Below are 23,119 nucleotides of genomic sequence, written 5' to 3'. Positions count from 1 at the left end.
GGGGAGACTCCGCGGCCGAGGCCCCGGCGGATGTAAACACGCGGGCCCCGCCCTCGCGCTCCGCAGCGGCGCCTGGCGCCCGGAGGACCGCCCCGCCCGCCCGCCCGCCCGCCCCGCGGACCCCCCGCGCCCCGCCCGCCCCCAGTCCTGCGCGCCCCCCCGCGCCCCCCCGCCCTGCGCGCCCCCCCGCCCCGCGCCCGGGCAAGAACGAGTCGGGCAGGCGGCCGCGCTGGGCCCGGCGAGGTCTCCGGGCGGGTTTAATGGGGGTCCCGGGGCGCGGGCGCCGGCCCCGGGGGCGTCGGGGGCGTGGGGAGGGCGGCGCGAAGCGAGCGGAGCCCGGCCGGGGCCGGGGCCGGGGCCGGGGCCGGGGCCGGGGCCGGGCCGGGGGGAGGGAGGCGCGAGCGTCCGCTCCGGGGCGCCTGCTCGTCCGGCGCAGCCCCGCGGGCGGGGGCGCGGCCGGGGGCGCCGCGGCCCGGGCGCCCTCACAGGTGCGTGTCCTCCTCGAACACGTCCGAGTCCTCCGGGTCCCGCTTGCCCCCCATGAGCGCGCTCCAGCCCCCCGGGCCGTTGACGGCGCCGCCGCCGTTGAGGCTGGGCTGCTTCTCCTGCATCTCCGACTGGCTGTCGCTGGCCACGTCCAGCGTGGGGTTGTCGTGGCAGCCGTTCTCCACGAAGCGCAGCTCCTCGCCGTGCGACTGCGGGGGGAGCGGGGGGCTGCTGGGGGGCTGCGGCCACCCGGGCCCCCCCCCCCGCCCCAACGGCTGGGCACCGCGGCGCTTGCCCCGGCCAGTGGCCTGTGACCCTGAACGAGTCACCTAAAGGTTCCTTCCCGCCTCTGGAAAGCCCTACGGGGAACCCTGGCAGGCAGTTCCCTGCTGTGCTGTGCCCCAGCTCAGCGCCCTCCCTCCGTAAGTGCAGGGAGCCTTGGCCCTAAGCGCCCGGCCCCTCACGCCACCAGTCGGAGCCTGGCACTTAGGACCTGCCCTGCCCCCTCCCTTAGGGGTAAACCACCAGGTCGCTGGAGCCTCTTCTTGACCCTCTAGGCACCAAGGCCCTTCTCTGTGGCATCCACGTGAGCCCAGGGCCGCGGGGCCACCGGCCCCAGGAGGAGCTGGTGCCCTGTTCCATGCCCCTCTCCCCCTGCCAGCAGTGGTGCCCTGCAGAGGGGGCAACTCGGTGCCCAGCTTCCCTCCCCATCCCAGGACATTTACTGCAAGCCCCCCACCCCACAGATGGGGACCCTGACTCTGAGGTGGCTGAGCCTGCCACATACCACCCCAGCCCAGGCCCCAGGCCTCGCGCCCTCAGGCTCACCACGTGTTTCAGCTTGGGCAGCCGGCGCTGCCAGCAGTTGTAGAGCAGGCCCAGCACGATGATGACGACGCAGATGGCGCCAATGACCACCAGCACCACAAAAAGTGTCCCGTAGTCGCTGCGCACCTGGCTGGCCCGCGCCTGGCAGCTGCTTGTGGTAGAGTAGTTCTGGATGCCAATCTGGGGTGGGGAAGGGTCCAGGTTCCTGGGTGCCAGGGCTCCACGGGGCTGATGGGGTGGGGGCTCAGACACGGGTCAGGCTTTAAGCTGGCATGACCCTGGCTCCTGATGCCCCCTCAGAGGCCTCTCACCTCCATTGCCAGCCTCCCCTCACCTCCCACCGTGGCTCTGCCCTCACCCTGACCCTGGTGGAGCAGAAGTTCAGCACTAAACCCCCTGGCTGTGTCCCAGGCTGCTGGTCGTGACCCAGACTAGAGAGTACCCCACACCTGTCCTCACCGTTACACACAAGACTATGGGGGCGCGGTGAGCCCCTCTCCAGTCACCTTCCAGGGAGCAGGCCCCTGAAGCACTGGGGCACCTTGGCGGCAGGGGCAGCTGGGGTCACTCTATCCATGATGGACCAGAAGACAGTGCAGGGGTGACAGAGACATGCAGGGGTGCCGGGGACGGCTGTGTCATGGGTCCCCCCTAACCTTCCAGCTCCCTCACCCCACTGCAGTGGTCCCCGAGGCCATCAGCTGCCCAGCACCCCCTCCCATACTACAGCTCATCTTGGGTGGGCCTGAGATAACTGCTGTGTCCCTGCTAGGCCAGGCGCTCTCTCCACAAAGCAGCAGCTCGGGCAGAAGGCAGTGGGGCAGCGCAGGGCCATCATCAAATGACAGGTGACAGGGTGAGGGTGCAGTTACTGGCTCCTGGCAGAGACCTGAGAGCTCCCCTTTCTGCCTTGGGCACCCCTGTCTAAGACCAGGTATTCGGCTCTTCTTTGGCTTCTGTGAAGCACACGTGCATTTCCGGTGCTTTTTCTCTATTGACTGTTTCAGTTATGGAGGGTCAGTTTTTCTTACTAGAACTTGCTAAATTTACCTCTAATGTACTTCTGAAGGCCCAGCTTGCCTTTTGGACAAATCAGCCTTAGTTTAATGTCCAGAATGTCCAGTAAAGCCAGAATAACCAGGGGTCAGGAGAAGAGGCAGGAGGGTCTGCATAAAAAGATCAAGGCCAGCCCAAGCTGCCCTCCCTGCCCCCGCCAGGTACCCAGAATTTCACAACTGGAACGGCCCACAGTGGCCAGCAGGTGGTTTCAAGAGAGCATCACGGAGAAAGGCCCAGGCTCTGGATGGCGCCTGCCTAGTCACAGCCTGGCTCTCCTCGCCTGTTTACTAGTTGAGCATCTCAGGCACATCCCCTTCCTTGTTGGCTTCAGCTTTCATCGTAAATGGGGTGCCAGGTGCACTGAGGAGGAAGCAGGGAGCTCACCGTTCGGGTGGCACTGAGGGCTGTGAGGACCCAGCAGTGTGGTGGGCAGCAAGCACTCAATATGCTTATCAGAAAGCCAACCACCACAGACAACACCTCAGCCTGGCGGGTGTCAGATAAGGAGGGGCCTCTCATCGCGGCCAGCAAATAGGGCTGCGCCCGAGGAGGGGACTGATGCCTCGCCAGCAGGCCCCCGGGACAGCAAAGGGAAGGGAGAATGCAGAGCCGGTCTCAGGGGGAACGGCTGGCCAGCCTGTATCCACAGCCCCAGGCTCAGAGGGGCCCGGCTGCCAGCCTGCCGCTGGTTCAGGGGCACCTCTCAAGAGGGGAGGGCCCTCTGCTGGCCCCGAGCCCCGGGGCCCCCAACTGGGGGAGCACTGGTGACACCCATCAGGAGGGCCTGGTGGATGGTTCCCGCACGTGCACCCGTCTTCCAGGCACCGAGGTTTCTGGAACAGGCAGCGTGTTCTGCCACCCCGCTAGGCTCCTGCACTATTCCATGTCAGACATGGCATTTTTTCCATTATCTACCCAGAAAACCCCCCTCTGAGACCCCTCCCCGGTCCTCTCCTGACCACCCCTCCGCAGCCCCTCCTGTCCCCGGCCACTGCTTGCACTCCAGCTGGTGTAGGGTTTACACATGCCTCATGTCTCCACTGTGGACCTATCTGAGGGGGCCTGAGGAGGACCCTGCTCCAGGGCTTGAGGACAGAGAAGGCCCTGCACTCTTACCTCCACCAGGCTCCTGCGGATATCACCCAGCATGGAGAGGACATCTTGCGTGGGCACCACCCCTGGGGGAGACACCGACCGTGATGAGCACTGCTGTGGCTGCTGAGGTACTTCCCCGCGGGCTCCCAGCCCCTCGGCCACTCCCGGCCTGAGTGTCCACGGCCAGCTGCACGCATGGCCCTCGTGGGACACTCGCATGCTTCCTGTTACTGGTGCTTTGCCAAGAACACCACAGTGCGACGGTGTGGCGCTCGCCGGCTCTCTTCCACACTCCTGCCTCTCACCTCACACCTACGCTCCGCTGCACCCTCCCTCCTAGTCCCTGTTCCCCCTCCTCCCCTTGCATGTTCATACTCCTCCCCCTGCTCTGTGTTCACCCCTTCTCCCCTCCTCTGGACTCCAGCTGTCAGTACTCCTGACCTTAAAAGAGGGAGTCCCAGTAGCACCTCTTCCTGCCGCCCTAGAGGTCCCCACCCCAAGGCCCTGCCTGTGAGCCCCCCCTGCTGATGTGGCGCTGCTTCCTGCTGCCCTCCTTGGCCCTTGCTCCAGACGTACAGTACCTGCCCGCCCGCCTGTGCACCGCCCTGGCTCACCCTGTTCGCCCACCAGGGTCATCAGAAGGTGCTGCTCCTTCTCACTGGGCTTGCTCAGGGAGATGTGCCAGTCCCCATGGTGGCCACTGCCGTGGCGGGGCAGCACCTCCTCCACCAGGGCCAGGAGCTGCAGGCCCCGATGCTGCCGGAACACCTCCTGCAGGGCAGAGAGAGCCTGGAGGCTTGGTGAAGGAGAGGGGTCTGCTGGCCACTGCCTCTGGGCCTAATCCCCACTCCGACCCCGTTTGCTGCCATACTCCAGAACAGGCCAGCTGCTTCTTCCAGAGGAGAGCTGGCTGGTAGCTCTGGGATGGCTGGAGAGGCTGTGAGCTTGGCCTTTGGGCAGGACTGTGGGAACACTGAGACTGGCAATCATTTGTTCCCTTCGGGCATCCAGATGCTCTTCCTGCCCTGGCCTCTCACCACAAGGACTCTGCGCGGCCCTCCCACAGGTAAGCCGGGGGACAGGTACACCACAGACCAAGACGAGCCCCAGTCCAGGAAGCAAGGAGCGTAGAATGTGCAGCACTGGGAGAACTGGGCTGCTGATGGGGCCCAGGTGTTCAAGTGTACGGCTGGAGGGGAGCTGGGGGGAATGACAATATAGCCCCCAAAACTCAGAAAGAGAGGTGGGACGCGTTCTAGCCTCCAGGGCTCCCGGCCAGTACCCCTCTCAGCTGCTCGGCTCGCCCAAGCACCCTGTGGAGATGGAGCCGGGGCTGCCCACAGGCACAGGCATCTCCCCAGGCCCCCCTGTGGGTCCCTACAATGCCAATTTTATTTCTTCTAGAGCCCAAGCCATGGGCTGTGCTGGTCGCCGCACCTAAAGTCCAGCAGGGTAGTAAGGGACCAGCTCAGGCGCCAGCCTTGGCATTTGCTGGCCCAGTAGGAAACCAAGTCAATTGTAAATCTGGTCAAAGGTTGGTACCTGGAGATAGCCAGGAACAGCCAGGGTAGCCCTAGTTCCTGAAACGGCTCTCACGGCACAATCGTGCGCGTGCACGTGGGAAGCGGTGCACACCTGCACCTGCCTGAGTCGATCAAGGTGCATATACTGTGACCCAGCAGCCCCGGTGCTGGCGAGAGAAAACCCTTCCTGCCGCAGTCTCCCCATACCCTCGCCCTGCGCCCCAGCACGTGTGCATGCCCCGCCTTTCCCGGGGTGGGGTAGGGGCTCATGTCTATTTCACACCATTTGTTTTGTCTATGGGAACCAGGTGGCAGTGGTGGGGTGGAGCGGCGACGCCCTGGTTTTGGAATCAAAACTGGGTTCAAAACTTGGTTCTGCCATTTGCCGGCTCCGTGATTATTAGCAAAATACTGCACCTCTCTGAGCCCTTGTTTTCCCATCTAAAAATGTAGGCATTGGTCTTAACATCCTGGGCTTACTGTGAGAATTAAAGGAAAAATGGTTATTCATTCCACTGGTGGGACAGCTGGATATCCCCCAGCAAAAAGAAAAGCATACACGACTCATACCTCACACCACATGCCCAATCAGTTCCAAGCAATCCAAAGCTTTTAGAAATAAGCACAAGAAGCTATCTTCAGGGCCTTGGGTAAAGTCCAGGTTACAAAGAAAGATGTAAAACCCAAAAGAAAGGAGAGCGAGTTCAGGCAATTATCAGAAATACAGGCGGCGACAAGCGTGCTCGAGGACGCAGACTGTGGCGCCCTGCTCGCTGCTGGGAGCAGCCGCGGAGACAGTGGGATGGTTCCTGACAAATGAAACACAGATTTACCTGATGACCCATCACCCCACTCCTGGGCGTGTACTCTAAAGAACTGAAAGCGGGTGTCGAAGAGGTATTCGCATAGCCACATTCCCAGCAGCACGGTCCCAGCAGCCGGAGTGGGAGCCAGCCAGAGGCCTACTGGCAGCTGAACAGCTAACTAAGATGTGGTCCAAACATTGGGGGGAATAGTATTCTGCCTTGAAAAGGAAGGCAAGTCTGACACCTGTGAAACACAGGCGAACCCTAAAGATATTATGCCAAGTGAAATACTGTCACCAAAAGACAAACACCGGGTGACTCATCCCCACGAGGCTCCTAGGGTGGTCAGAGTCAAAGAGAAAGCTAGAACGGCGGCTACCAGAGGCTAAAGGAGACCAAAAAGGAGTGTTTTAATCTGGCAAGATGAAAAGTTCTGGAGATCTGTTTCACAACGAAGTGAATATACTTAGCACAAGTGAATATTTAAAGATGGTTAAGAAGGTAAATGCGAAGTTAGATGGCTTTGCCGTAATAAAAATAATCCACCATGAAAAACAATAGTGACTAGTTAGGTAGATATTAAATGAGCATCACGGAGCAGACATAAACAGAGGGAGCAGCATAAAAGCATCTTAATATGAACATGCTACCTGGAGGGAAAGCGGCGGTAACTCTCCACTCCCCGCCTGAGCCTGCGCGCCACCCCCCCAGCAGGGCCCAAGCGCCCGCGCAGCGGCTCCGTCTCCAACGCCGGTTCCCGGTACAAGGAACGGGGCTTCTTGGAGGAATGTGCCAGATGAGCCTGGAACTTCCACTTGCCCCAGAAAGCCAGGAAACGATGGAACATCAGTAGACTGCTCAGAAGGAATCAGAAGCCAATTCGAAGGGGCTTTCACTGGCCAAAGATGGGCCCGAGAGCATCCGTGAGAATCACAGCCGCAGCGGGTGAAGATGCAAAAATTGTGTTCAAATTCACCTGTTTATCATGATGCTGGGAAAGAGAAAACTACCTCATTGGCCACATTTAGATTAAATAAGCATATGCATTTCTCTCAAATCCACCATAGGAAAGTATAGAATTTTTATAAGGTTTAAAGCCAGAGACAAAAAAAAAAAAAAGAAAAAGCAGAAGAGGAGATAAAAGTAACAAAACATGGACCCTGGAAGCAGATGGATGCGTCAGAATTTCCTCCCTTAGCCAGCCCCAGAGAGAAGACCGAAGCCAAAGTGGGGAGGCCGAGAAGCAATCAGACTTACTGAGTGGCGCTCCCAAAACGCTCTGGAAGCAGCAGAGCCGGCTACCTTTGGAAGAGAGCTGAAAACGGCCCTAAAAATAGGAAAGCTGTTTGACAGTCTATTCAGGGAGCAGCTGGATCCCTAGTTCTCCTCCCAGGCTGCACAGCTGACACGTCCCTTCTCCCGGGCGGGGACAGAAGCTCATTCTTCAGAGGATACAGGAGAGGGTCTCTGGCCTCGAGGACACAGAACAAGCGTGGGAGGGGCTCACGCTGCAAACAGGAGCCACGGGACACCTACGTACCGGAACAGGTTCTGATGCTGAGACGCCAGCGCTGGCCCCCCTTGGAGCCCAGAGTGCTGGCAACTGGCCCGTTCCCCCAGCGGGACAGAAGCGCCTTTCTCTGTCGCGTCACCCCAGAGGAAGAACCTAAGGGTGGGGACATTGAAGACGGTCCACGGAATGGGCTGGCCAGGCCACCTCCTGGGAAGCCACAGGCAGCAAGCCCCCTGCCAAGCTCAGCACCTCCAGCCAGCGTCCTGACGGCTCCCCAGCAGCCCGAAGGGGCCCAGCAGATGGGGTAGGGGAGTGCACGTGAGCACACAGCCTGGACGGGTCAGTGGGGAAGGCCGGCTACCCAGGGAGAGAACAGCTTCTTGAAAACCTGTATCTGCATCCTCAGAGATGAGGTACTGCACACAGGAACGAAATTCTTTTCAATGAGAAACAGTGGGGAGCAAGAATGAACGAGCCCCTAGAAATGGAGGAAGGAGAATGGCATCTTTTCTTAGACGTGGTGGGAGCTGCTACCCTCCCGGGCGAGGCGGCACCCTCTGACCTAAGAGCTAAGTCTTCTGTCAGTCAACGGCCTGCTCCCAGCAACCCCCTCGCCCCCTCGGCCCCCCGCCCCACCTCCACCTGCAGCCCCAGCCCCCCAGCACTCACACAGTCTATGTTCTCCGTCATGTTCAGAATGATGTAGTTTTTCCCGGCCAGGTTGCTCCAGTCCTTGCAGATGACCTGGGCCGTGGACAACGAGAAAGGCGATGTTACAGAGGTACAGGGACGGGCACCGGACAGCAGAAGCTCTGAGAGGCTGGGAGGTGAAGGCCGGGGTAGCTCGGCGGCCGCCAGGTGGGAGCTGCCGGCCTCTGCACAGTGACGTGCCAAGGATCCAGCCCGAGGTGTCAGGGACCGAGCAGAGGATGTCTGGGGAGAGCAGGAGGCCAGGCGTGGCACACGGGAAGTGGGGTGTGTGTGAGGGGCCAGACTGCAGAGGGCTCGTCCGGCTGCAGGTTTTCAGGGGCAAACTTATTTTTAATGTTCTGTGGGGCAGATGCTTGCGCTGACGATGGGGGACCCCTTTCCTTTCATGGGGTGCCAGTGAACGTGAGCTCTGAGGTGGGTCTGGTCCGTGTGCACGTGTGTGCTGGCTGGGAGGGGAGTGGAGCGGGAGCTGAGGGCATGTATGGCAGGGGCGCGGAGGGGGAGGAGCACAGGTCACTATTACACGCGGCAGGGAGGCTGCCTGAGCAAGTGGAACCACAGGCCAGGGCACCCTACTCTCCAGAGCTTTTGACTTTGCTTGTAAGGACAGTGAGAACGCCTGCTGCTAGGGGCCTGGGGCACACCCCTGAGGGCTACAGGAGCGGCCTGCTGTGCCGGCAGACCCTCCAGCTCCTGCAGCCTGCGGGTGACAGTGGCCACATGCACCTGCACCTTACCTGAGTAGAATCCCAGGGTATTCTGGATTGGGCTTCGGCGGCCTGCCCCTCCCGGGACTGCTGGCTGAGGTCTTCTTGCCCCAAAGTAGCTGAGGAGGGTGTTAGGTCCATGTCTCGGGGGGCCAGTGGGACAGAGGCTGAGGCTCCAGGATAAAGGGGGTCTTCATCTGGGGTCTCAGCCCCATTGGGAGCTTCTGTTTGAGGGAGTGAAGCCAAGGACGGCGCCTCCCCTTGCTTGCCAGCCAACCCAGCTGCTCCCATAGTGACCTCTTCACTCGCCTCCTGAGGGGCCTCAAACTCTACCCCATGCCCTGCAGCTGGCAGCACCGTGGCCCCTGCCTCCTGGCGGGTGAAGTCCTGACCCCCCAGGGTCACTGCACTTGGGGTGACTGAGGGCGGTGACAGGCTTGGCTCCATGCTGCTTCCCACCTCCACGCCAGAGGAGGCCTGGTCCCCAGAATCTTCATGCCTGTGTCTGGGGGTCCCTGAGGTCTGGCTGCTGGTGGTGGAAGAAAAGTCGTGGACCTCAGTTTGGGTTTCCTCGTGGGAGCCATTCACGGGCAGCAGCTCCTCCTCCTCCTCCTCCTCCTCCTCCTCGGCCTCCTCCTCCTCCTGGGCCTCCTCCTGCTCGGTCTCCTCCTCCTCCGCCTCCTCCTCCTCGTCTTCAGGAGCCATGTGCCAGGGTGGCTCTACCAGATTCATCTTGGGCAAGGGAGAGGGAAGGCTTGGCACCTCTTGACCCTGGCTGGTGTCTTCTACGGGACCTGCCTTCTCAGTTAAGTCTGGAAAAACGTAGTCTAAGAACAGAGACGGAAAGTTCATTCACTACTTTCATCACGCACTGACCTGATCAGTATTTGCTGAGCAGATACCGACGAGCATGAGACCCTTGGGGGAACAGTGGGGACCTGGACCACTGTCTTGTTGGAAAGTGTGGGAGACAGGCTGCATACGAGGAAGGCGCAAGACTGCAGGGGAAACGAGGGCCAGGCTGGTTGCATTTCCTTTACGATAATTAAAAAAATATAAATTTGCCACTAAAAGTCCACTGGCACAGGGACATTTAAAGTAGAAGTAAAGGCTTGTCGGACTGCACCCCTCAAGGTAGCTATTGCTAAGTATGGCGTGTATCTTCTCTATCGCTTGTATAATGGTTTGGGTTTCCTCATCTGGGGATTTCAGCCCTTCTATGATATTCTGCGCCAAATGCACAGCCTGAATCAAACCACAGGGAAATATCAGACAAGCCAAACTTGAGGGGTATTCTACAAAATGAATGGCCTATCTCCTTCAAACATATCAAGGTCATGAGGGACACAGGCTGGAGAATCTTCCAGAATGAAAGAGACAAAAGAGACAAGACCTTGGTCAATGCCCCCACCCTCCTGCACTGTAAGGTTGCTCAAACCCCTGGAGGCTTTAACAGGAAACTGCTCCTTGCCTAGAGTGCTTGGGAAAAGCAGGTCTCCTCATTGAACTCTGGGAATTTTATAAAGCTAGGACCCTTGGTCCTACTTTTACAAAAGCTCAGATGGGAGGATAATTGCTCGAAATTGTGATGCTAGACTTGTCACATCGTAAAGCTATAAGACTCAGGTTCCCCAGGTGGTTAAAGCCACTTTTCAAAGATACTTCCTGGTCAATCCAGCCAGCACCCACTTGGCTCAAGAGGGCCGGAAGGGAGCAAGGTGACAGCAGTAGCATTACCTGTCCCTGTACATCTGCACATCTGGCCACAGCCAATTGCTTTAAAGCAGAACTTAAATCACCAGACTGGATGACACATTCAGAGCTCAAAGCCAAGCTTCAAAATTGACAGGGGTTGGGATTTTCCTCCACCCTACCCAACCCTTGCCTTGGCAAAGCAGCTGGCTTCAAGGCAGGGCACACCCGCCCCTCTGGCACAAGGCTAAGATGATATGACATGAAAAATGCAAAACATCTAGCCCCAGAATGCACTTTTCTCCCCAAGACCATCTCTTAAAGTCACACTCCAGAACACTCACAGCGGGGGGTGTCAGGGTCATGTGTGACTATAATGAGATTCAGAGGAGCCAAGTGTCCTAGAGCCAGAGGGGCCTAGATGGTCAGGTGACTGGAAGGTGAGGAAAGATGTGCTGGCAAAGTGCTTCCAGAACACGTCTTGGCCTCCTTGGAGAGGCATGTGTGTGTCGTTAACTCAACTGTGATGGTTGGTTTAAGCCCATTTCTGTTTCATGTCCTAAGTAAGGAACACCCGAGAAGCTTCCTCCCCAGGAAAAAGCCCTACCCTTTCTCTTAGTTTTTCTAATTTAGCCTTCTTTACCTGGGGTTACACAAGTGTAATTATTCCTTATTTTTGACCCTTCCCACTGTCATTATTTTCTTTGGAAAACATTGGGTATACCATACTTAAGAATGGTTACAAAATCAACAGAGTAGGTGTATAATATTTTCAAAACATTGAGTGAACTAAACAAGATTCACTAACTCAAGGCCAACTGGTGTAAACTGTAAAGTCAGACTCTTGACTCCTGTGATATCATTTGAATTCATCACAGCATTTAACTGTGTCCTCCCCACATGACGTAACAGCTTGGAGGCAGCAGAAGTCACTTTGATGAAACTCTTGGGTTCTGGACAACTGAGGTTCTCCAGGCCTCTGTCCCCCCTTATTCTCACGATGGTGCTGTCTTTTGCTCCCTGAACGTACCACATTGCACTTTCTCCTCCCATATTCCACCACAGTATTGTGGGTCTTTCCCCAATGTATCAAGCTCACACTGGACTTTATATCTCCCAGGGTGGCCACGATCTCATGAATGACCTTCATCAGCTGCTGAAATATTAATGACCTGATTCTTCTTTTTATGTGGAAATTAAAACAGGCATCAGGACCAGTGGCCTTGAAAGATCACTTTAAATGTCCCTTTAGGTTAATGTCAAATCACTGAAAATTGTCCCTTGAGTGCAACTCTGAAGCCAGTTATTCAACCAAGTATTAATGAAAAGACACACAATTCAAAAATCATTTGTATAAAACAGAGCTGCAAGGGAAGAACCTCTCGTCAGCATGATGAAAAACTACTCAATGATCAACCTCAGTATGTAAATTAAATGATGACAAATTTTTTGGACTACGAACTTGACATATGTCTATGCTTAAAGATCATTGTCCGGTATTAGACAAGGCAGGAAACAGGCCTCCATCCACTGCTGAGAGGAATGGAAATCGGGACCCATTCTGGAGGGCTACTGGGCAATCTGAATGAAAAGCTTTAAAGACAAACATTCTGGATCTACAGTTTCAGAAATGCACCCTGAGGAGGTAATTAAGGATGTTCACAGCAGCGTGGTTTCCAGCATCCCCTCCAGGAGCAGTCCACCTTACCAGAGACTGCAAACAGTCTGGCTTTCACAGCGCAGGGGACCCACTGAAGAAATGGGAGCCCATCCACATATTTTATGTATTTCCCATACGGGAAAAGAGTCCAGAAAGATAAATGCTAAAGTGTTAACATTTGGTAACTCTGGGTGATGGGATCGTGAGCTGGTTTTGTTTTTTTCTTTTAACCTATTTGCATTTTCTAGTCCTCACATGATGATAAATTACTAGCATAAACTGAAAACACAGGGCTTTTTCTTCCCTTTTTTGGAGGCTAGGTGACGATGCTTCTGGTAGCTACTCTCCTCTTCTTAGTAGCCATGTTACTGTTAGTTAGCCTTAGTGACCCAGCAGGTCAAATCATTCTGTAGCAGATACCATCGCTACAAGGATTCACCCAGTAGAAACCACGTCCAGATACTAGCAGCCAGCTGCAGTGATGATCTGGCTCCGCAAAATTCATTACAGGCAACAGTAATTACAATAGTGTAATGAATGATTTCCTATGGCGAAGGAACAGATCTTGAAGTAGAAATTTCAGATTTGAGATTTAGCTCTGCCACTTATTACCCGAGTGATTCTGTGCCACTTTTAAATCTCCCTAAGCCAGCTTCTTTAGCCATAAAACAGCAATACTAGGAAATGACGGCTTTTCACAGATTTCATTAGGTTGCTGTGAAGTTTTTTGAAATTATATGAAAAAGATTCTTAAAATGTAAGCACTTCATGACTGTTCCTTACTCAAGTGCAATGTGGTTTATGCCAGCCATCATTTCATGCCCCTCTTTCCATTAATGGCAACTCAATTCTTTTTTTGTGTGGCACCTTGCCCCTCTTCTGGATCCAGGAATGTGGAGCCCTACCCTCTGGCTTCAGAGGGCCCTCTAGACCCATTCTTAGCCAGTTAAAGGACTCTGTCCTCAGGACTTTAAGATTGGTTTTGAGGTGTGCTCATGACCCAGGCCGGACTAATGAACTAATACGCAGACTTTCCTGGAAGCACTGGGAAAGCAGAGTTCTCGCCCTGCTAGGGTTGCAGCAGGGAAGGAGGATGAAGCTGGAGTTACTGGGGGTTTTCTAAGCTTCCACACAGGAACAGCCTGCCTAAAAATGAAGCCAAGAATGGGGGTGAAGCTCCATGGAGCAAGGCAGTTCTCACAGTTTCAATAACTGAACCCCCCAACCCCGCGCCCCCGCCAGCTAGCTCCAGAAACCTGTCCCTGGACCCTGCAGCTACTGACCCAATAAAATCCCTATTTCCCACGGGCCTGGGAGCCTGAATCCTGTTTCTAGAACTTGCTGTCCCCCAAGAGTTTTCTTTTTTCTCGTAGTTCATTCACTAGAAAACTTACAACTGCATGCAGGGATCATTTTATTAAGGATGTTGGGAAATGAAAGGGGTGGAGGGCGACAGCAAGAACAGTCTTGGGATGAAAAGGTAACCTGGGTAACAGTTTTGCGAGAATGAGCTGATCAGGCTTTCCGAAGGCCCAGGGCGAGCTGGTGGAGTGGCCATCCATATTCCATTTCCCCCCTACTTTGTTGGGGCCATGTTTTTCCCCTGTGATGTCACAGAATCATATTTTAAAGATGGAAAGGGCTTCAGTGTATCATTTCCATGGTCTTACTCTGCAGATGAAGAACGTGCAGCTGGGGTTTTAAGAAGAATGGGTGCAATGTGCCTTTGTACAGCTTGCGTTCCTGAATGGCAGCTGCTTTTAGTCTTAAGGGACTGATGGGAGAAGAAGCGAGATGAAATGAGGCTATCAGAAGGGTGGGCAGGGCAAATCTGAGCTAATCAAAGCATGAGGGGGTCCCACGTGTCCTCAGGAAGGTCTAGGTGTACAGCCGTCTCTCTCTCGACCGAGGCTGAGTGATACTTATCTTAGACTGGAACCCCAGCGATCTGAGCAGACGGAAAGGCCCAGGATGTCTAAGGGCATATAATTGTCTGGTACAAAGTAAAAGATCACCTATGTGGGGAAAATGCATTTGATCTCTGTCGTACATCATACCCCAAAATAAATTAGAGCTAGAATTAAAAAGAAGAAAAAAATGAAGGAAATGGGCTCCTGCTGGGCAAGAACACTGGCACAGCCGCTCTGGCCAGGGGCACAAACATGCTTCGTCCTGTCTGTAATCAGCCCAAGGCTTGGGACATTCTGGCTGCATCCCAGGCCTCAGGCTTGCTTCGGGCCCTAAATACTCTCCAAGTTTGGGAATCCCTGAACCCAGCTCAGGCACAGGACCAAGGGACGGGCATTAGAATGCCTTGACCAGGGTCAGGGAGCCCTAAGGAGGAGCAGCATCGGCCCACCTCTGGGACACGTCACCAGGGAGAAGACAGCAGCGTGGGAGGAGACGCACACACAGGGCCCTGGGTGCTGTGAAGGCCTGTGCTGACCCTGAACAGCGAGCTCGGAACTTCTCTAAGCCGTTATTTCCTTGCGTGGGGGGGGGGGGCAGGGGAATTTCCTTCTCTCACAGGCTGTAAGCACTGCCTGAAGGAAACAAGCACAGACCACAGCTCACCGACAAGTGTTGAATCGTAGAGAGAAGGGCCTTCTGCGCCAACAGGCCTGCGGAGACCCAGAGAGCGGGCTCTGAAGCACAGAGACAGCAGGACAGGGAGAGCAGCGCGGGACAGAGAGATGCAGTGCGGGCGAGGGGACGGCTGTCTGGCTGCCGCCCGCCGCCTCCCGCCTAGGGGCCATCACACGCCCGTTGGGTGGGAAGCGCTACCTGCGGTGGGTCCCAGGTCCAGGCTTGAGTCATTCAGCTCCTCCTCCTCTTCCCAGAAGTACTGCGGCGGCTGCAGAATGCGGGACTCCTCGCTCTCCTCGCTGGGGAAGCCCGAGCCAGGGGCTCCCAGGCCCGCGCCCAGGCCCACGGCCTCACTGGGCTCCTCCGAGTCCAGCGGCTCCAGGCCAGTGGGCAGCAGCAGGTCCAACAGGGAGGTGGAGGTGAGGCCCTCTGGGCCGGGCTCATCTGACGCGGCCGTACACGCGCCCGGGGATGCGCCTGCGGACGAAAGCCAGCTGTGACGGGAGGCCAGGGGACGGACTGGACAGGGTTACAAGGGCTCAGCGCCCCTACGCCAGGGGCAAAGGGGAGCCAGACAGAGAGCGGAGAGAGGAACCAACTGACCCAGCATCCACAGGGCATTTGTCAGCACAGAAACCTGCACTGTGCTAGGTACGGGGGCACGGATGCAGAGAAGGACGGGTCCTTGCTTTTTTTTTTTTTTTTTTTGTGGGACCCTCGCTGGCGGCCAGGGAACGAACAAGCGCTGCAGAGTCCCCAGAGCTCAACCGCTGCGCCACCAGGGGAGGCCCTGGCAGGGGTTCTTGTTTTAAGGACCTAGCTACATGGTCGTCAGGCTTCTATCCTGGGCTGAAATTTTTCCAAAAATAGATTAAGAAGGCGATCAGTATTTCAGCAACATCCCGAACAGTCTTTAAAAAAACATGCGCCATCCCAGGTCAGGCTCACCCAGTGCTGGTCATGGCCAGCCTGGCTAGAGTCTTGGCTCCTTCTCACCTGACTTATCCAAACAAACAAATAAATGAGCAAAGGCAACAAATTAAAGGACACCCACACACTATTTCACTAGGAATAGGAACACAGCTCTTTTGGCCAGTTTGTACACCTTCATTACTAACTTGTTTACACATATATTACTAATTTGCCATATGTCTTCTGGACAGTTGTTTAAAACCCCTGGGTCTTAGTTTTCTCATCTAAAAAGTGAGGAAGGCAGATGAAATGACCTCCAAATTCTTTCCCGTGATTAACATTCAATGATGCAGGGAAAGGGAACTTCAGGAGCAATTTCCTACACTGCCCCTGTTGAACACCATGACCTGGCTTGACAGAAGTTCATGGAAATTCTTAGTGATGCTTATAATAAAAATAAGAGTTAATACTATTTGGTGCATGTGAATTGTAATCTTTATAACCACCTCACGAGGCAGCAGGTCCTAAGCTTGGCATCCCAGCACAGGATGGGCCACTGAAGAAAACAAGAGCATTTCAGACCATTCTACTGGAAACAGCATCTGGAGGGTCAGGGAGGCCACATGCTCTGTGCCAGTGGGACAGCCAGGACCACAGTGACATCCAGTGTGAGGGAAGCATTCGGGCTTGGGGTGAAAGAGTCTTAAGTTCAAAGTGTGCAGAAGAGGGCAGGTAGGTGCTGAAATCAGACAAGAAGGATGTTCTAGTGGAGAGAACATGGTGCCAGGAAAGCAGTTTGCTTCCTGTAGCTGAGCGGCTCTGGGTAAGCTACTTCACCAGCTGCAGCCAAGTGTCCTCATCTGTAAAGCAAGGGCAAAAATTCCTCAGCCCTCACGGAGGCAGGGCCATCAAAGGAGGCCAGCGCCGCACAGAGCGTATAAACCATGCCGCAAGGAGCAGACTGCAGAGTCCTGCAAATGTCCGCAGTATTGTCCTGGGTAAAGAACAGAGAAATGGACGTTCTTGGCCTGGAAAAGAGAACATCTGAGAGAGACCATGGTCAGTATTTTCAACTGTCTTAAAATGAAGGGGTGATGTGAAGAATAAAGATCAGAGTTACTCTACGTGCTTCAAAGACACCACCAGGACACACGGGTGGAAGCACGGAATGGCAGCAGAGCCTCAAAAGATTGACCCAGACGCTAGCAATGTCTGTCCTCCCTCCCCCCACCTGCCTAATCCTACGCTTGCCTCTTGAGATGGAGCTTCTCTGAGCTTCTGGAACAGGTGCCTGGTCCCGGCTGGTGAGGTGTCGAGCCTCCATGTTACTGTAGTCTTTTGCACAAGTCACTGTTGCTGCACTTTCCTCACCGACTTGCAGCATCTTCCCTGACCACACAGTGATCACCCGGGGTGTCCCGAGTGTCTATTCCACTTTCTCATTCCAGGGCCTTCACCGCCTCTGAATATAATTGGGTCTTGATGAATGTTTGATTAAGTGAACAAATGAATGAATAAATAATCCGATCGAACCTTCTTGTTTTACAGATGAAATAACTGAGGTCTCTTGAGATTAAGGTCAAATAGCTCAGCTAATAGAAAAGCTGCAATTAGTTGGTTTCTCTTCACAAAAAGGTCTTATAGATGCTCTGCAAAGAAAAATTTGTGAGGTTGGGTACCCTCCTCCAAAGGATACATAAAGGAAGAGAATATCTCAGATAGTGCAAATATTTTATGTGTGAATTTTTTTTAAAGATTTATTTATTTATACAAGAACCAGAGTACAGGCCAGATGTGTGGGAGGGGAGAGGATTCACCAGAGACAGGGCGGGGAGCAGAACAGGCAGACTGACTGAAATACACTGCTGAGGGGAGCAGTGGGTGAGTCAGGAGAGGTCTGCTGTGCCATGTGGGTTGTTCCCTGGCTGGCCGGGGATCGAACTTGTGCTGCAGAGGCTGCAGAGGCTGCAGATTGCTTCATACTGCGGTGCTTAACCCCTTGCGCCAAAAGGGAGGCCTTATGTGTGAATTTAAGAGCCAAGGAGAGAAGTCAGGGGTGAAGACTAAAAGGCACTATGCTCATCTCAGTGTGCCCGTGGCTCAGGGTCCCATGGCAAATCCAAATCACGGCGTGGCTCGGAGCCAGGACACGCCCCTCCTCTTGCAAAAAATCTAGTCAGTCAAGCATCCCCCTCTATCTTCACCATCAAGAATCCCTTTTATTAATATTTCTGTGTGGACCCTGGAAATACCTCATTTATAGACTACACTCAGTGGATAGTTCTTTTCTAATTTTTGACAAGTCAATCAGAATCATTTACACTGCCAATCAGATAGGACGCCAGTTAGAATCAAACTTTGGTATTAGGCTGTAGTCTTACTGGAGAGAAAATTTGCATTAGATTTTCAGTTGCACAGAAAAAAGTGGTCACCCCGAGCTTCTATTCTGTGCCATGTATTGTGCTAGGCCCTCCCTGGAGATGCAAGACACAAGACAGCTTCTGCCCTCAGAGAAATGACCATTGTTTGGAAAATGGACCCCAAATTTTATATAAAATGCCAGCTGATAGAACAGCCCGACTTGGCAGGTACAGTATTCCTTAGCACTGGGGAAACCAAATGTGAGAAAATGATCTGGGAAAAGTTTAGGTAGGAATGAAGTCGACTGATGAGACATGCTTGTGATAATTAAAAAACAAACAAACAAACAAAAAAAGATACAAAAACCACGTTACAGGCTCCAGGGTCCCTCAGCAGACCATCTTTGAGGAGGTCATGTCGTGAGCAACTTCATACACACCAGTATCTAGCAGGTATGTGGAGACATTGGTCCTGCCTTTTTGAAAAAGGGCAAACTGAACTCTTGGAATTCCATCTTCTACAAAAGTACTACAGGATCAAACATGTGTTGGTTGCCTCTTCAAAACCCTAGAACCTTCTCTCAGAGCTTGTGGGAGAGAAGTCATTGCCCAGGGGGCCTTGGTCCCACTCTCCAAACAGCTCGGAGCTTCAGAAATCTGCCTCTGCCCACTGAAGGCAAGCTGGCCTGGGAGTCCTGTCCACCAGTCAGAGAAGCTCTCTGTGCCAAGGACCTGCACCCGGTGACTTCAGGGGTCTGCTGCATTTCCATGAGGAGGGTGAGCCCCTCCATTCGCAGAGCCTCTCCTCCACTGCCCAGGTGGGTAACTCGCAGCTCCCTCTCACACCTCTCCCTTTCCCGACAGTCTTCAAAAATCATCTGAAAAGCTGTGTGGAAAAAGGAATCTGGCATTCTCCTGGCGTTTCATGCCTTCTCCAGTAAGCAGTTCCATTTTCTTGAAGTTATTTTTCCCTATGATGATGACTTCTTCTTTATATAGGCCTTGATATTTTCAAAAGCCTTGGCAATGGGTAATTATTTAGGCAATTACGAGAGGTTACTTATTTTCAAACTTGCCCACCAAAATAGTAGCTGAGACCCAGCCATTGTGTACAGTCACTTTTGCACTTAATAATTACCCTGTCTGAATTGAGACCCCCACCTGATGTAAAATTTCAGAATTACATTCGGTGTGATTGACTTTCTTCCTCTTTTTCCTCTAGCACCTATAATTTTGTTATTACATCACTGGAAATAGGGGGGAGAAAAAGAAGGCACATGAAAAGGACTCAGGGATGAGCCTCAAAGAATTGAAAATGTAACCCAAAATACTCAGGGAAAAAAAAAGGCAATGAAGGAGGTTTACATCTTGGGGATGAAAAACAAGGCCCCAGTAATCCCTGTGTTTTATCTCTCCTGCAATCTGCTGCTGATCCGGACAGTCTTTTCTGATTGCCACTGTCAGCTACACCCCCACCCTTCCCTAATCAGCAGCTTTGAAGTCCAGATCTCCCCAAGTCCCTGCCAGACACCAATACAGGAGCTGCCCAGCAGCATCTGTCACTCAGCCCCCACACCCGTGAGTGTCAGCTACAACAGAAACTGTCTGGCGCTGTCACCTACCACTCGCACACTTACACTCCCGCGTGTGTCTATATGTGTCTGCGGAACAATGCACACGGGTCCTTGTAGGTTTTCCACACAGAAGTGTATAAGAAAGACACACTGCTAGACACACACACGCCGCCCAAGCACAGGGTAATAATTTGCATCATGACGAGTGTGTAACAGGAGAGAGGAGGAGGGAGAAAGTAGATGGGCACAAAGCTGCTGACAGTAATCCGAGGCTCGTCACGTACGGGCAGTGGCAGCTACAGCTGGGCATGGGTCCTGGCAGACCTTGCTGGTCAATGCTGGTGTGGCTGTCACACAGAGATAGCAGACTAATCAATAGTTAATTGTTGAGCCTCACCTTCGCCCAAAGAGGGTTGAAGGTGTGCAGGGAGAGAAGCAGGGTGTGTGAGTGTCTGAGATAAACACTGATGGTCATTTTTTCTGTGCACACAAAATAGGCCCTTATCCATCCCTGGACTGACAGCAGAGAAAATGCACCTTCTTGGACTGAGCCTTCCGGGAAAACAGCGGCCCCTCTCCCCTCCCAGCTGTTTTCCCTGAGATTTATCACCATGGCCCCAATGCAATGAGCACTACCACCATCAAGCAAATATGGCTCGGCCCTTGGGGAGAGACCTCTTTACACGTCTCCCCTTCACTCGCACACACATGCACCCCGGTGCCCATGGGTTACCTGCATGGGAAGTGCTTATAGCCAGTGGCCCACACAAGATCCTCCACACACATGCACGTTAGACTCTTGTGTGGACTGGAAGTGGACTCACTCAAGGCTCTTACACGCCGGCAGGTACACACACACACACACACACACTTCATTCCAGTACACCTCTCCACCAACACCAATTACCAATCAATCACACCTGAATAAATCCTCATGCAACCTCTGCCCTCTGCTGTGCCGGCCACACGGAGAAACTGTCACTTATTTGACACACTCTTGCGGGGCCCACCTTCCTCTCCACCCCCATTCCCGCCGGTCTCCTAGACTGTCACAAACCCTGTGCCCATCCCCCACGCACACACCTAGATCCTGAGTCTGCGGGCGGGGAGCTGTTCCGCAGGCTGTCTCTTTCTCTCCCAGGCACATCCATTCCACACCTGCTCCCCCGCCCCCCAACCAGCCATCGCCCACACACCCCTTGGGTGTGTGTGCCCTTGGGTGTTTCGGAGGGTCCTTCATAATCACCCCTGCGTGTCAGCGTGCAGGAGCGAGCCGGCCCTGTCACCGGCACAGAGACCTTTCCGCTGCCCTCACACCTTTTTCATCAGCTCTTCACAAAGTTGCCGGCCCCGTCTAGGGCGCACATTCACGGTGCCACACACCCCCTCCTGCCCAGTCACAGCGCGCACGTAAACACACCCCCACTGCCGCAGCAGCTGTGTGTAGAGGCTCTTTGGCAGTTTCCCTCTCGCAGCGCAGACACCCCCGCTCCACGCTCAATAGTGGCCCGGGGGGCCCTCGGGGGGCCGCCTCTCCTCCCCGGGCGCCGCGCCGGCGGCTGGAGCGGGGTCGGCCCCGCGCCCCTGCTTCCCCCCGCCCCCCCGCCCCCCCGCGCGGAGCCCCGGGAGCCGAGCAGGCTGCGCCCCTGCGTGTGCGTGGCGCTCGGCCGCGGGGCCCGCTCGCGCTCGAGGCGCTCGGGTCGCCCCACGCCCCCCACGGCCCGGGGCGCGCGTGTCGCGGGCGGCGCCGCAGCCCCGCCAGCCCGCGCTCCCGCGCCCCGCGCGCCGGCCCTTTGTTGGCGGCTCGGGAGCTGTCCAGCACCGCGCCGCCCGCCGCCCGCCGCCCGCCGCCGCCCGCCGCCCGCGCGCGCGCACTCACCCGCGGCCAGCAGCAGCAGCAGCAGCAGCGGCGGCAGCCGGGCGGCCCGCAGCAGCCGGCCCATGGTGCAGCCGTCGCCGCCCGCAGCCGCAGCGGCGCGGCGCCTCTACCCGCGTCAGGGGCCGCGCGGGCGGCGGCGGCGGCGCGCGCTCGCCCCATTGGCCCGCGCGGCCGTCACTCACCCCCGGGCCCGCCTGGCCGCGTGCCGCGGGCGCGCCCCCGCGGAGACGAGGCGGGCGCGCGGCGGGCGCCCCTCCGCCGGGCGCCCCTCGCCCCGCCGGCCAATCAGCGCCGCGGAGGCTTCGGGGGCGGGGCCGCGGCGCAGCCGACCTGGAGCCGCGACCTCGCACCTCGCGCCTCGCGCCTGGGCCGCGCCTGTGGCTCCCGCGCCGCCCCCGGGGGCCGCCGACGGGGTGGGGGGCGCCCGAGCCGCCGCTCACCCCGCCGCGGAAGCCCTTCCCGCGCGCCCGCCCGCGCCTGGGGTCGCCCGGGACCTCAAGTTAGCCCGGGACAGCGGGCGGCCGCCGCGGGTCGTGAGGCGCGGCCGATCCTTGGGGGCGCAGGGGGCCAGGTGAGGCTTCTCGGGGCGCGTGACCTGGGCGAGGCTGGGAGGAGGCGCAGGGCAGGGGCCTGGGCAGGGGCCTGGGTCGGGGGGGGGGGGTGCGAAGAATCGGAGTCAGGCCGGGACGCCTGGACACTCCAGAGGGACCCCAGACCCGCGGTGACTCTCTGCCCCCCTCGGGGTGCAGCCTCGCCTCTGAGGGCTTGGGGTTGGTAGGACGCCGTCTCCCAACTCCTGTGAAGTGTTTTGACCCTTTGCCAGTTACAGCTCGTTCATGTAGCGGGAGCCATGGCCGAGAACAAAACAGGCACAACCCGCCCCTCCAAGTGGAGGAGACAGACTCAGATCACAGGAGACTCGTGGGAGAGCTGATTGCAGTTGCGGTGAGGTCTGTGGAGAAGGGACGGGGGCTACGCAGCATGGAAGGGAGCCCCCACCTTTACCTGCTTGAAGAAATGACTTTAAGGCCGGCACCTGGAAGGATGTGTGGGTATCAGATAGGAGGTTGGGTTGGGGGAGAGAAGCTTCCCCACGGAGGGGAAAGCCCCCCCACCCCGACTTAGAAAGCACATCTGCCTCTATTAAGAGCAGAGAAAAGTCCCAGCTCTTCTGGAATTACTGCCATAAATCTCAACCAGTGATCACTATGTGGAATATCGCTTTATAGACTATTCTGAAAATACTTTTTTAAAATTAAAAAAAAAATATTGAATGTGATTTGCAAATGATGCCCTCAGCCTTCTCTCTAAGGGTATATACAAGACACGGTGGATGATCTCAGAGGATTTTACCAGAACCAAATACTTAGGAGAAAAAAGACTTAGGATGGAGGGGGGCAGGCTGTAAATAGGTCCCGGGCAAAGGAAAGCACATGAGCAAATACAGTGCGGTGAGATGGTACCTGGCATTTCATGTTTAGCAGGATGACAAGCTTCATGATTAGGAGTGGACAGAAAACAGGATCATAAAACTAGTTGGCTTACTGACTATCCTAATGAACTTCTTGCTTAATCTGTACAAAGTCATAGTCCTTATGTTATAAATGAGAAAGTGAGAAACAAGCAAAAAGTGACTAAGAACATAATGAAAAGCAGTAACATAAAATTGGAGTTTCTAGGTAAAGAAATTCTTATTTAATTCACAGAACTACACCATTTCATTTAAAC

The 23,119-nt window shown here is 55.5% G+C and overlaps 1 protein-coding gene across 2 annotated transcripts; it reads right to left on the bottom strand.

Annotated features, from left to right (window-relative positions):
- Positions 1-289: 289 nt before the first annotated feature.
- Positions 290-21,455, bottom strand: PODXL2 (podocalyxin like 2; the record flags this gene model as incomplete). Of its 2 annotated transcripts, none has more annotated exons than XM_084247300.1 (8): positions 290-716; positions 1,315-1,494; positions 3,490-3,551; positions 4,083-4,239; positions 7,980-8,054; positions 8,759-9,555; positions 14,865-15,143; positions 21,392-21,455. In XM_084247300.1, 8 exons carry the CDS (start codon positions 21,453-21,455, stop codon positions 483-485), a joined length of 1,848 nt encoding a protein of 615 aa, XP_084103426.1. In that variant the 3' UTR covers positions 290-482. The 2 variants fall into 2 exon arrangements, with proteins under 2 accessions (XP_084103426.1, XP_084103427.1); XM_084247301.1 differs by having other exon boundaries at positions 290-695.
- Between the last annotated feature and the right edge of the window lie 1,664 nt (positions 21,456-23,119).

The sequence above is a fragment of the Talpa europaea genome (genome assembly GCF_964194135.1).
Source record: "Talpa europaea genome assembly, chromosome: 11".
In the NCBI taxonomy this organism is placed as follows: Eukaryota; Metazoa; Chordata; class Mammalia; order Eulipotyphla; family Talpidae; genus Talpa; species Talpa europaea.
This window is presented reverse-complemented; position numbering and strand designations above follow the sequence as displayed.